At 34.6% G+C, this 13,384-nt stretch overlaps 1 protein-coding gene across 1 annotated transcript in view; it reads right to left on the bottom strand.

Annotated features, from left to right (window-relative positions):
• Positions 1-13,384, bottom strand: part of LOC109861120 (fatty acid synthase-like) — a 39,737-nt gene that overhangs the window by 9,222 nt on the left and 17,131 nt on the right. Inside the window, exons 2-3 of the mRNA XM_020440637.1 lie at positions 2,264-2,310; positions 1,425-1,930 (exon numbers count right to left, since the gene is read on the bottom strand). Of these exons, the coding sequence (XP_020296226.1) occupies positions 1,425-1,930; positions 2,264-2,310 (553 nt within the window). The remainder of the gene's footprint in view (positions 1-1,424; positions 1,931-2,263; positions 2,311-13,384) is intronic.

Raw genomic sequence — 13,384 nt, 5'->3', positions numbered from 1 at the left:
AATTATTGAAGTCACTTTTAATGCAGAGTTACTCTTTTCAATGTTCACGATAGTTTTATGATAACATATGCCTGTCGGTATTATTGGTAACCGCGTCGGTATGTATCATCGGTAACCGTGCCGATATATGGACTAAATCTCGGGCCGCTGGCGCGTAATAGTAGGAGGCGGCCGGAGGAGAACTACTTCTCCTCACGGCGCACGATATGGTGCTCCGCACTGTACGCAACTGTGTGCGTATCCTGCTTACTATCGTATGTGCTTCATTAGGAGAACTAACTATTCTCGTAAACTAGCCAATAAAATCACATTCTGATTGTTCCATTATATTCTTTTATATCATTCGCTTATCGCTCTGGTGCCTGTATATTTATACAATGCTTAGAAATTGTTTCAAAATAGCAAAATATGATCAAGTGATAATAGGACAATGTAACTTTTGACCAATGTACTTTTTAGACCAAAAAGCACCAAACCAATAAGTGTTTCTTTATACGTTCTTTACTTCTGGAAAAGCGTTTTTCATTTGATACAGTAAATAATGAGATTAGTCCGATCTACTAAAATGACATATCCCGTCGGTATAACAGGACGGTTCAGCATCTTCTTAAGTGCTATAAAACTGCATTTATTGTGCGCTGATCGTGTGCGCTTATAATGCGCTGTTTTAAGGAAATTATATATATATGTCATTGTTGTTATATAATAATAAGTATATAGTAAAAATGTTATACACACAAAGTGTTTTATTTTATATAATACATTTTGAAAACAAAGCGTTTATGTTTCAAACAAAAATTGTAGGATTTTTGTAACAACGTAGCAAAAGATATGTATTTAATTAAGATATGTATAATAATGTTTTAAGATGCTAATACAGCTCTAATAATTGATTGATGGCATTTTAAACCTTAAAATGGTACTTAAAACGATTATAAATAATATAAGAACGGATTATACAAACGCCGGCTAAAGACTTTGCGCATTTAAAGCGCTTTTTATGCGCATAATTGAAGCAGATATTTTTAAGTATTTTTCAGAGCGAATTATACGTTTTCAAGCAACTTTTAAAGTTTAGAAATTATTTTTGGAACATTGTGAATCGAACCCAATCAAATTATTCATCTGCAAAAAGAGTGCGTAACTGACAGCACTTTTGAGAAGTGCGTTCTCAACAGCGTTTTCAAAGCGCTTTGCACGCGCTGCTGTGCTACGTGGGAAATTTTTATTTAATATAAAAGTTATTTTAATATAAAAATATATCTTTAATTTTACAGAAACTTACTTTTGTGATTAACTACACAAATAAAGAAATACTAATAAAATATAAAATTCAAATAAAAAAATACTAATAAAATATAAAATTCAAATAATACTTTCTTATGCAATCAAATGAAATGTAGATGAACAGTAATCATACATACCTTACGGAAGGGGAGATCATTGGAGTACCACGGCTGACTGGAAATTCAACAAGAGGATAGAGATTTGCAATATCTGGTTGTAATCCGGTGTTATAGAGCTTTCCTATCGCTTGCAGAACAACCTCAGTATTGTCTCTATGACCGCGTTGAGTAAGTGGGATGTTTATGACATCTGAGCCGAGAGATCGTCTCAGGATAGCTTGCAAGAGACCGTGAGGTGCGATCTCGATGCACACTGCGTCTTTCGGAATTAGACGAGCGGTTTCTTCGAATAATACAGGACTTAAGAGATTGTTAGTGTGATACTCAGCAGAAGATAATTTAGCGGCAGCGGTGGACCACTTGTTGCGTGGTACAGATGTGCTCACCCATTTCGGACTACGCGGTTTTGGTTGAGGAATCACTTCATTTAGATAAGCCAAAAGTTTTGATCCAGCAGGTGCAATGTAACGGCTGTGATAAGGTATGTTGCCACAAGGTACTTCTTTTGCGAAAATCTTCTTAGCCTGACACACACACACACAACACACATATATATATATACATAAAATTCTGTATTAGAATGAAGCAATAAATATACATACATACATACATACATACATACATACATACATACATACATACATACATACATACATACATGCATACATACATACATGTATATACAAGGTGAACAAAAAGTACCGGAACACCTGAATATCTCAGAACATATAAGTTTTACAGAAAGTTTTTCAGACAAAAGTAAGATGGTCTAAAAAATTCTATTTAATGATTGTATTAATGTGACTTTAGATTGCGCCGTCAAGGTTATATCGATTTTTTTAAACACAACTTCCTACTTTGTAGTACAGATTCTTATAGCCTAGCTCAAGAACTTTCCAAAACACTGAAATAAAATTTATTTTTATTAAGTACTTTGTGACTTATAATGGTTGAGTATTAGAGTATTGCCGATATTAGCATTATTTATTGGCGTTATCATTCATTTCGAACGTTGCTTTATCCAAAAAAAATTCAGGTGTTCTGGTACTTTTTTTCCACTCTGTATACATATATATATATATATATATACAGGGTGTCCCAGAATTGCCGTACAATCTCTCGTAGGCAGGTAGAAGGAATAAACCCAAGTCAAAAAGTCCTGAACCATTTTTTTCTATTATTTATAATAAAAGAGTAATTATTGAGTAAATCAGGCCAATCAGCGCCAACCTTTAGCCAGGCGCACGTCAGTGAGCCACGCGCCTGGTGTGTGTAAGCACTCCGCGCAGTTCACTGACGTGCGCCTGGCTAAAGGTCGGCGCTGATTAGCCTGATTACTCAATAATTACTCTTTTATTATAAATAATAGAAAAAAATGGTTCAGGACTTTTCGACTTATGTTTCTCTCTGACGCTTCTGCTAAAATTGTACTAAGTGTATTTGAAATTTTTCTTGTCTCACAAAGCTTCAAAATCTTTTTTGAAGCACTCAAAATATTCGTCTATGTTTCTAGTTTAGGTTAAAGGTATTTTTATTTGGATTTATATGGCCAATTTTGCATATAAAGTAAAAATATAGTTTCTGTAATAACAGTCTATAAACTTTTTTTGTTTTTCTTAAATTTTTATGCTTTATCCCATTCTATACAATATTTTCTTTATTTCTGGAGAAGCATTTTTTATTCCGATTCCTAGTTTTCACAAAAAATTCTAAATACGAAATGAGGGTAAAACAGGACGGTTCAGCATCCTCTTAAGTATTAACTCTCGCGTTAAACCGACGTTCCGACACGTCTCGATTCTCAGAATTGTACCGCGGCGAATATCGCGAGACAGTATCTCGAAATAAAGTTGTTACTTTCTAGTTAAACCTGCTGGTTCGCTCTTTTTCCTAATGTATCCCGTACACGAACTCCGCCTCTCCGTTATGAAAAATTATCTGCACTAACCGATGCACTTTTTGCGGCCATCACGTCCTGCGGTTAATTAACAGAATTATTTGAGGAATTCGGTGATACGCCCCGGCGTATCTGGCCCCTAACTTCAGGAAATTTTGCGTTAGCATTGAGATCCCGCGAGACATGACGTTTTGTGCCGTTTGAAAGAATAGTCTACAGTCACTCTAGACATCGAGTAAAAATTAACGGTCACAGTATACATATACGTTTGTGTAAATTTTTATAAGTGATTTTCAAATTGAAATTTCAAGTCTTAAATTCATATAGGATGCTATATTTGCATCATATTTATAAGATACCCTATATACTCCCCTAACTAATTTTAAAATATTGAAAAAAACTCTTCGGCCAGGAATTGAACTTGGAATCTCCGGCACGGAAAGCCAGCGCTGTTGCCTTATTTATCTTTAGTTAATGTACAATAAAATAGAATGATAAAATAAACAGCGATGACAGCGTATTATTCGAACGTACCTCTAGTGTTTTTATTGTTGTGTGTGATTCTTATTCACAGATATTTAATATTAGATTGCCTTGAACTACTAGGTATGTACACTAATGCTTACTAATCGAGTTTTTTAGGTGTAAAAATATATTTATAACAGCCAATCAAATGGTGCTATCAACTAATAAGTTAGCCTAATTGGCTATTCTTACACTAATTACATTAAAAAAAAATTTAGTAATGAGAATATCAATACATGCGTTCCAATATTTACTGTCAATACTGGAAATCTATAGTACATGTGAAGTGAAGTAAAGATTTTTAGTACTGGCAATGAATATCGGAACTCATTCTATATATTCTTTATTGTTTTCTCGATCGTTGCTCTCAGTTTTCTTTTTTCCCACTTTTTCCCTTTAAATTTCAAAAATTCTCCAAAATAGAAAATTTTCCCTCAAAGTAGAAACACTGCTCATAACTCAAGAAAATCTCAACTAAAAAAGGTTTGTAAGCAGTGTTTCAAAAACGCCTTTATATGTATATATATTGTTGCGAGATGCGTCATGTATTGTCATACGGTGTATGAGAAGGATGCTTGATCTACGATCGATCGCCGCAGATGCATTTGTTCGAAAGAAGATCGGGTTTGTTTACGTTGGAGTTCAAGCTACAGATTGGTGCGAGAATCGGAGCCAACGGAAAGACTTGTCGGCGGCTCGGAAATTACACGCGCGTTTCGCCGCTCTCTGTACACAGTTCGCGAATAAAGTCTTGTACGCGCCTGAAAGAGAATTCTGTTTAAATATTTCGACTTTGCCGAATGGCTTGATATGTATTGCCTTGTAGCTAATGCTTTCGACTGTTTATTAGTGTAATTCCCTTGAGAAAGGTCGTATCGCGCCATCTCTAGGAACACATGTTATTGTATCGTGCATGATTTTGGAAATACTTGCCAATTACACAACGAGAGTCGTTAAGAGACCGTTGAGGAGATCGGTCGAAGAGAGAGAGAGAGACTTGACTATGTAACGAATGAGTGTTTTTTTCTTGTGTTAAGAATAATAAATTTATATATGTTGATTATTAAGTGCAAAGATAAGTGATATTTAATTGCCCTCAAGTAAACCGCTTTGTGATGTGATATACAGGGTGTCCCAGAATTGCCGTACAATCTCTTGTAGGCAGGTAGAAGGAGTAAAACTGAGTCAAAAAGTCCTGAATCATTTTTTTCTATTATTTATAATAAAAGAGTAATTATTGAGTAAATCAGGCCAATCAGCGCAGACCTTTAGCCAGGCGCACGTCAGTGAGCCGCGTGCCTGGTGTGTGTGAGCGCTCACTGACGTGTGCCTGGCTAAAGGTCTGCGCTGATTGGCCTGATTTACTCAATAATTACTCTTTTATTATAAATAATAGAAAAAAATAGTTTAGGACTTTTCGACTCAGTTTTACTTCTTCTACCTGCCTACGAGAGATTGTACGGCAATTCTGGGACACCCTGTATATATATATATAGATAATTTTTACCCACGCGACTAAAGTCTTTTATCCTTATTCACTGAGTTTCCTTCCATTCGCGGGGCGCGAAAACGTGGCGAAAGTGCGACAATACACACACACACACACACACACATGTATATATATCAGTATGTATGTATGTACATTTACGTAAATAAAAATAGTTTTATCACATCTTTACAAACTTTTAATTGTAACGTTTTTGACGAGCTGTCAAAGTTACAGTATGAAACTAATAGCGCTAACGTATTGACAGCTCGTCAAAAACGAGCTTTTATATTAAATTATTATACGATTTTATAATTAAAAGTTTGTAAGAATTTAATGAAACCGCGATTTTATTAACATACGAACTTTATTAATTATATGTATTAAAATATGACTTAATGACAAAATTTTTTTGATATAATTTCTGTACTTATCTAACTATCAAGATATAAGAACACGGCACAGTGCGTCATACCTAAGTGCGCGAAATATAAGCCATTTAATAAGTCACTTTTAAACGCTTCTAATTCAAAACCTATTAGCCTCGATACTATGATATTAAAAGTTTTATCTTAAAATTGTCTCAAGAATCATTACATTTAAATTACGGTCGTGAGTTGCGGAACACTCTGTATATACAGGGTGTCCGACAATTAGTGTAAAATCTCTTGTAACCAGATAGAAGGAGTAAAACTGAGTCAAAAAGTCCTGAACCATTTTTTTAAATCACGTATAATAAAAGAGTACTTATAAAGAGTACTTATACTAATAAAAGAGTACTTATTGAATAAATCAAGCCAATCAGCGCCAACTTTTAACCGAACGCACGTCAGTGAACCACGCGTAGTTCACTGACGTGCGTTTGGCTAGAGGTCGGCACTGATTGGCTTGATTTATTTAATAATTACTCCTTTATTATATGTAATAATTATATGTAATATTATTATATGTAATAGCAAAAAATGGTTGAGGACTTTTTGACTCATTTTTACTTTTTTTATCTGCCTAAAAGAGATTTTACACTAATTATCAAACACACTGAAAAGGATATACAGTTTGTCTGATAAAAACCGCTTGTAGGCAAAAGAACAGGATTATTCTAAGTCAAAAAGTCCTGTATTATTTTGCGAGATTTGCAATAATTAACTATTTTTTAATAAAGAAACATAAGCGTGCAGCCACGTACAAAATGACAGTCGCGGATCTTTATATACAGGGTATCCAAAAAATTTTGACTGAGTCAAAGTGTAAGGGTAGATTTTGTTAATCTGTATAGAAAAGTTATATATCATTTTGCAAAATTTACAATAGTTATTGACTAGTTAATTACTAAATGTGAGCCAATGAGCGCGCGGGAAGCAATCTGTTCGAACTCTGTTCGGTTTGAACTCTGTAGACGTACGCTTATCAGCTGTGAAGAAAGGTGTCTTACTTCATGCAATGTCCTAGCAAAGCGGGGCGGAATAAATAAGCAAGCGCGGCGTGATTCAGCTTCTTGCAAGCAGCCAATATTCGGCGATACGCAAGCAAGCAGCGGAGAAGTAAGAAGACTGCTTTCCGCGATCAGTTTATTCTCACGGCGATATACACGGCGCGCGCAGCAAACGGCGTGTGATATAAAAAAGATATTATTAGTTCCTTATTTTGATACAAAAAAATAAGAAAAACATCTTTTCGTCTAATTACTAATAATATCTGTTTTTTTATAACAGAAGGAAATGAGAACGCTATCATTTTTTTACCATCTTACGGTAGATAGCACGGTGCGGTTTTTTTAAAGTGGATTCCCCAGGAGGCCTAATCCTCTCATTATTTAAGGCAAAAACTGTTCAAAGTGCCGTTTCTTCTTCTTGTATACACAGTTCGGCTTTTTTAACAATGTTGTGCGTTGCATGGTGCGCCATTTCTGGCGTAATGGTACCAAAAGCCGCAACGATGGCTTCACGTACTTCATTTTTTGTACCATTACGCCGATATTCTACCAAAGTTTTGATGTGTTTCTATAAACAATAATCTAATACATTTAAATTCGGCGACCATGCCGGCCAGGTGATTGGGCCACTACAACTTATCTATCTTTCCGGATAACGCGCGTTTAATGTTTTGCGAACTTGTCGAGGAAAGTGCGCAGAAGCTCCGTCGTGCTGATAAATTAAATTTGCCTGCACGCGAAGAGGAGCCTGCACATTTTCGAGAAATATTGGCACTTTGTTTGGTAAATATTCAGAAAAACGGAACACCTTCGGAGGTCAACGATTTTGACATATGTTGTCAAGGGCACCTCCCTGAACAACAATCTAAAGATTTTAGCTCGTTGTTTGTTAAAAAATTATAAACAAAAGAATTATCATAAATGAACTCTTATTTTTTGACACCGTGTACGTTTTGTTTGTGTTGTAAGCAGAGGGGGCTGCGTCCCCTCGCAAGGGGAGGGGCTGCTCCCCCCTCGCAAAAAAATAAAGAATTCAATCATCATAAAGCACACTCCTGCAGAATATACCGACATGATAGTGATGTACGGGTGGAAACGCGAATGCCACGACCAGACTTTACGCGGAATGATTTTCAGGACGCGCGCATCCGTTGAGACGAACAATTTTGCGTGTGGTGCAAAAATTGCGTAAAAGTGGGTGTTAGTGCACAATTTCGAGGCAGTTGGTGCACCGCAGTTACGTCTTAGAGACGAAAACAGGATTCTCAACGTATTTGATGAGGATTCTGGGACCAGCGTGCGTATTGTTGCACGCGAATTAGGATTTTTGCAGAACACAGTGCATCGCACACTTTACGTTTCAATGCGTTGCACTCGTTCCATTATCATTGTGTGCAACAATTTTTAGAAAGAGATCACATACAAAGAATTTATTTTTTCAAAGATACTGTCTTAATCAAATTGTAATAATTGAATTTTATCAATTTTCAAATAAAAAGAGATAGGAAAATGGCAATAAGCAAGCTAACACCAAATGTTCGGGTACAATTCTTTTTTAATTCAAAGATTTTAAAAAAGTTTTACCAAACAGTTTGATTTACTATGGAATCTTCTTCAGTGTTTTAATAAAAACTTACAAAAAAATCATGATCTATTCAAGATCATAAAGAATATGGATAAGAAAAGATACGCTACATAAATATTCAGTATAAGAAAAAGAGAGGCGGAAGTAGCAGTCACGTAACCATCAGTATTACGCAAGAGGACGCAAAACATTCTCTTTAAATGAAACTGACAGACTGAGCGGCTCTCTCCATGTTCAAAATACATGTAACGGTCTCTCTCTCGCCGTAACGCTTTAACCGAACAAAGACTAGTACAAGTTGCCTAGTAATTTTCCAAGAATAAAAAATATGGTTTCAGCTTGTCCGTGTCCGACATGATGTTAATTGCGTTGCAATTTGATGTGTATCATCTCGGAAACGGATCTCTTGAAAAAAGAAGATTCTGTGTCCAAAACTTTGACATTTTGCCAATTGAAATTGTGGTCCGTGTCAATTCTATGCTGTGTAACTACAGAAACATTCTCCACGCGGCGATTAATTTGATTTTTGTGTTCGGAACCCCTCTTGATTTGTCTCATAGTCTGGCTCACGTACAAAGCATCGCAATAATTACATTGGAACTTATAAACTACGTTTTTTCGTTCAATATCTACAGGATTTTTGCTATTTTTGATAAATCGATTCAATTTATTGAGACTTCTATAAACTAACATATTAATAATAATATTAATAATAATATTAATAATAATATTAATAATAATATTAATAATAATATTAATAATATTAATAATAGTAATAATATCGCACACAATTTCAAAATCGTTGAAAACGGGAGATGGAAATATGTTTTAATTTTTAATCTGTCATCAACCACGTTAATAGACAGATCTAGGAAATTTATGGAACGATTATCCTCCATCTCGATAGTGAAATTTATCCTGTCATGAAACGTATTAAAATAATCAGTAATCTCATTAACATTATTAGATGGAGCTGCTAAGACAATGTCATCTACATAACGAAAATAAAAAGGAACAAGCTTGTTAAAATTGTATAAGGCTTTGTTTTCAATGTCTTGCAAGACAACATCTGCTATTAGAGGTGACAAGGGAAAAGAAGAACTTTCTGTAATTTCTAAACATAGAATTGACTACAACCACTCTTTTAATTGGGCTAATGCTCGTATTTTAGACCATGAACCAAATTTTTACAAAAGATTAATTTCAGAGACCATACATATAAAGGGACAAACTCACGGTTTAAATTTAATTAATGACACTGATTTATTAGATGACTCATATTTTAATTTACTTGACAGAATAAATGAACGTAACGCTTTTATCATTTTGACTTTGCTGAGAGAGTAGGAACTCATATGTATATAAACCGTTTGTCTTTCCGTTCTGTTCAGTGTTCGATCAAAACTTCTACTTGTAAGTAAATTGTGTTTTACATGTATTATTTGTGATGATGGTGTGTTTCAACTTAGACACTTGCAGACAGATTCTTCATCTCACCTAAGACACTCGAGGATGAAATTTACACTGAGACTGCACAACATCTTTTTCATCTGTATCTACAGAACTCTTATAGCGTATTTATTTTATATATCATTTTATTTTATATCAAACACTGAAGATGACTCAAGTAAAGAGTCAAAACGTTTGTTTAAATTGTTAATATATATAATAACGATCCGTTCTTTGATAATTATAGTTTTTCAACACCTTTAACTTGCTCGTCGATGACCTTACTCCAATTTACTATTTATATTACTATTAATTACGAGTAAATGTCTGTCTTAGTTTTCTGTATTACACATTTTTTCTGTGTTGCTTGCCGCTGTTCACTGCGTTATGGCTAGTCTACAATAAAGGTAGTAAGGCTGTAGAAGTAAAGAGTAAACTATTTTTCAGTGAAAAACGGAAATAACGAAATGGGCAATTCCTATTTCGCACTGCCTACTGCCTTACTAGCCAATAAAAGACGCGTGTCAAAAAACGCAAAATAATTACTTATATAGACAAAAATGAAATAACTCCAAGAACCTTACTTCTTACTCTATACTATCTACTCCCATTGAAGACGGCCCTTTACACCGCCGTAAGAATCACATGATTGCGAGCAAGAAACTTTCTTATTCCTTGCTGCTTTCTCTGTACCGCTTAATAGCAGCTAATTGCAAAAAGCTGTCACACGCCACACGTCACACGTCGCGTTTGCTTGTTTACTCCGTCTCTTGCTAAGACACTGCATGAAGTAAGCCGTTTTTCTTTACAGCTGATAAGCGTATACACCTACAGATTTTGGACTATCTCTTCCCGCGTGCTCAGTGGGTCACGTTTATTAATTACCCAGATAGCCAAATGTGAAAACTCAATATAAAGCAAATCATTGTATTAATTAAGTTGCTCGCCAATTGCTGTTGTGTTGTTTTTATTTAACGCAACGAATATGTTTTTGTCAATTCAGTATCAATATGCTGAGTTTTATTATCAATCAATTGTTGTAGCCAATGTTTAGGACATGTGAGTCAGCAATATGTGAGCAATATATGAGCAATAATTTTTATTCATAAGTTGAGACAAATAATATAAGTTTATTGCCGATGAGTTGATGAGAACTTGCTGTTATTATATTTTGAAAACTGTTGTTGGCAAGAACATACTGAAAAGAGGATACACCCTTTTGTTACATTGCTGAAAACATATGAATAATATTTGTGGCAAGTTGCCAACAACTTGCATTCAGTTGGCTATCTGGGTAACTACTCACTATTGCGAATAGTGCAAAATGGTATACAACTTTTCTGTTCAGATTGACGCAATCTACCTTCATATTTCGTCTTGGTCAAAATTTTTGGGACACACTGTAGAACGCTTTTGTAATAAATGAAAAAGTTAGTTCTTGCATTCATACATCTTTTCCCTGGAGGTCGATCATGTGCCATGTAACCGTAAAACATAGTAGCCGCTGAAAAACTTGTCCCTTCATTTTTGCAAAATATTAATTTTCGTAAAGTTAACAATATTACATACGCGCCGTTAAGTTAATTGACTAAAGTTACTGAAGTTGTAGCAAACACAGAAACAAAAAATTTAAAACGTTGTTGAAAATTGCATCAAAAATGAAACATACCAAAGTATCAAAGATTGCCTTCAAAAGCGTAAATTCATTGAAAAATTCACAAATCATTTTGACACATATACCGAGAAAAATTTGTTCAGTTCATATTAACTGTAAACTCCTCCTTATACCATAATTTACCACGGAATCCATGTGGCAATCCACAATTTTCAAACCCAATTTTATTAGTTATGACGTTAAGAGTGCGTAATTTAAACAGGATTGGATTGTAAAACTAGAAAGAAATTAAGTCGATTTCCATCAGGTAAACTTTGCGCTATTTACTTAAAACTATTAACGCGTGTAGATTGGTGGTTTTGAACCACCTATTTCAGACATGTTAGTCAATATAAGATGTATGTGCACATTTGAAAAAAAAAATAAATTTTTATAAAAAGTTAAATCTACGATAGATTTGCCCATATATGTAAGGTAACTCCGGCATATAAACTGTGTATATTTCTTGAAAACTTAATTAATCAAATATTTACAATGGTAAAGACAAATAAACTATATTACTAAAACCTGTAGGTAATTAAACAAATAAATTATATTACTAAAAACTGTAGGTAATTAACTGTAGTTATAGAAATCATTTTGATCTTAACAATGTTGACATATGTTATCAAGTTTATGGGAAGGTTTAGCCGACGATTATTGTTGATTAAAAAATTATTAACGAAAAACGTTTGTAAACTGAGATATAATTATTTGTATCTCTCAGTCGAGAAAGTCAAGTATCATTTTATAATGTAAATAATTTACACAACATACGCATGACGACTTATTATAGGACAGTACGTTTGATAGTATAAAACGTCAGACAAAAAAATGTTTAAACTAAGAATGAAACAAGGCCGATACGAGCCATTCCCAGGATGTTGTGCAGGAATAAACGTGCATGTATATATATATATACACATGTATGAAATTCTCATGTAAATTATTTTTACATGTGAGTTTTTTGAATTGAAATTTTCAATTCTTAAAATCATATAGGATGCTAGATTTGCATCTCATATAAAAAAAAAAATGTTTGTTATACCATTTCTATCCTATAATGCAGAAATATTACTGCTATTTATTAAAGATTATATTGGTCTTGGTTCAGTAATCTATAGCGATTGTAGGAAACCATATCACCATCATGTCGTGAATCATTCAGAAAAGTTTTGTTAATCCAGATGGGCATTCTCATTCAAAATATTAGGTTGGGGAAAAAGAAATCCATTATTTTCTCGGTAGATGGCTGTAGTGATCGATATCTCGTAAAGTATCGATCAAACAATTTCAAGTTTATACTTGTTGTCAAGGTGACATTTCACACTAAAAAAATTCTTTTGCTGTTTTTTGTTTGTTCCATTCAGTTGTGAGTTACAGGGTGTTAACAATGGAAGTCAACAAAGAGAAAATTCGGTACATTTTACAGTTTTTCTTTGATAAAGGCGAAAATGCAAGCCAGGCCGCTGAAATTGTGAATGGTGTTTATGGTGCCAATACTGTAACAGCTAATTACGTGCAATTTTGGTTTCGTCGATTCCGTTCAGACATTTTTGATGTTAAAGATGCACCTCGTACAGGCAGGCCCGTCGTCGAAAATGTCGATAAAATCACAGAAATAATCGAAGTTGACCGGCATGTTAGTAGTCGTAGCATCGCCCAAGAGCTAAAGATCGACCATAAAACAGTTTTAAACCATTTGCGCAAAGCTGGATTCAAAAAGAAGCTCGATGTTTGGGTGCCACACCAATTATCACCAAAAAACATAATGGATCGAATTTCCATCTGCGAAGCCTTGGCCAAACGGAATGAAATCGACCCATTTCTTAAACGGATGGTGACTGGGGATAAGAAATGGGTCACATACGACAATATTGTGCGAAAACGATCGTGGTCAAAGCGTGGTGAAGCAGCTCAAACGGTGGCCAAACCAGGACTAACGGCCAG

The sequence above is a fragment of the Pseudomyrmex gracilis genome, unplaced genomic scaffold, assembly GCF_002006095.1.
Source record: "Pseudomyrmex gracilis isolate BER0280 unplaced genomic scaffold, ASM200609v1 scaffold_588, whole genome shotgun sequence".
In the NCBI taxonomy this organism is placed as follows: Eukaryota; Metazoa; Arthropoda; class Insecta; order Hymenoptera; family Formicidae; genus Pseudomyrmex; species Pseudomyrmex gracilis.
This window is presented reverse-complemented; position numbering and strand designations above follow the sequence as displayed.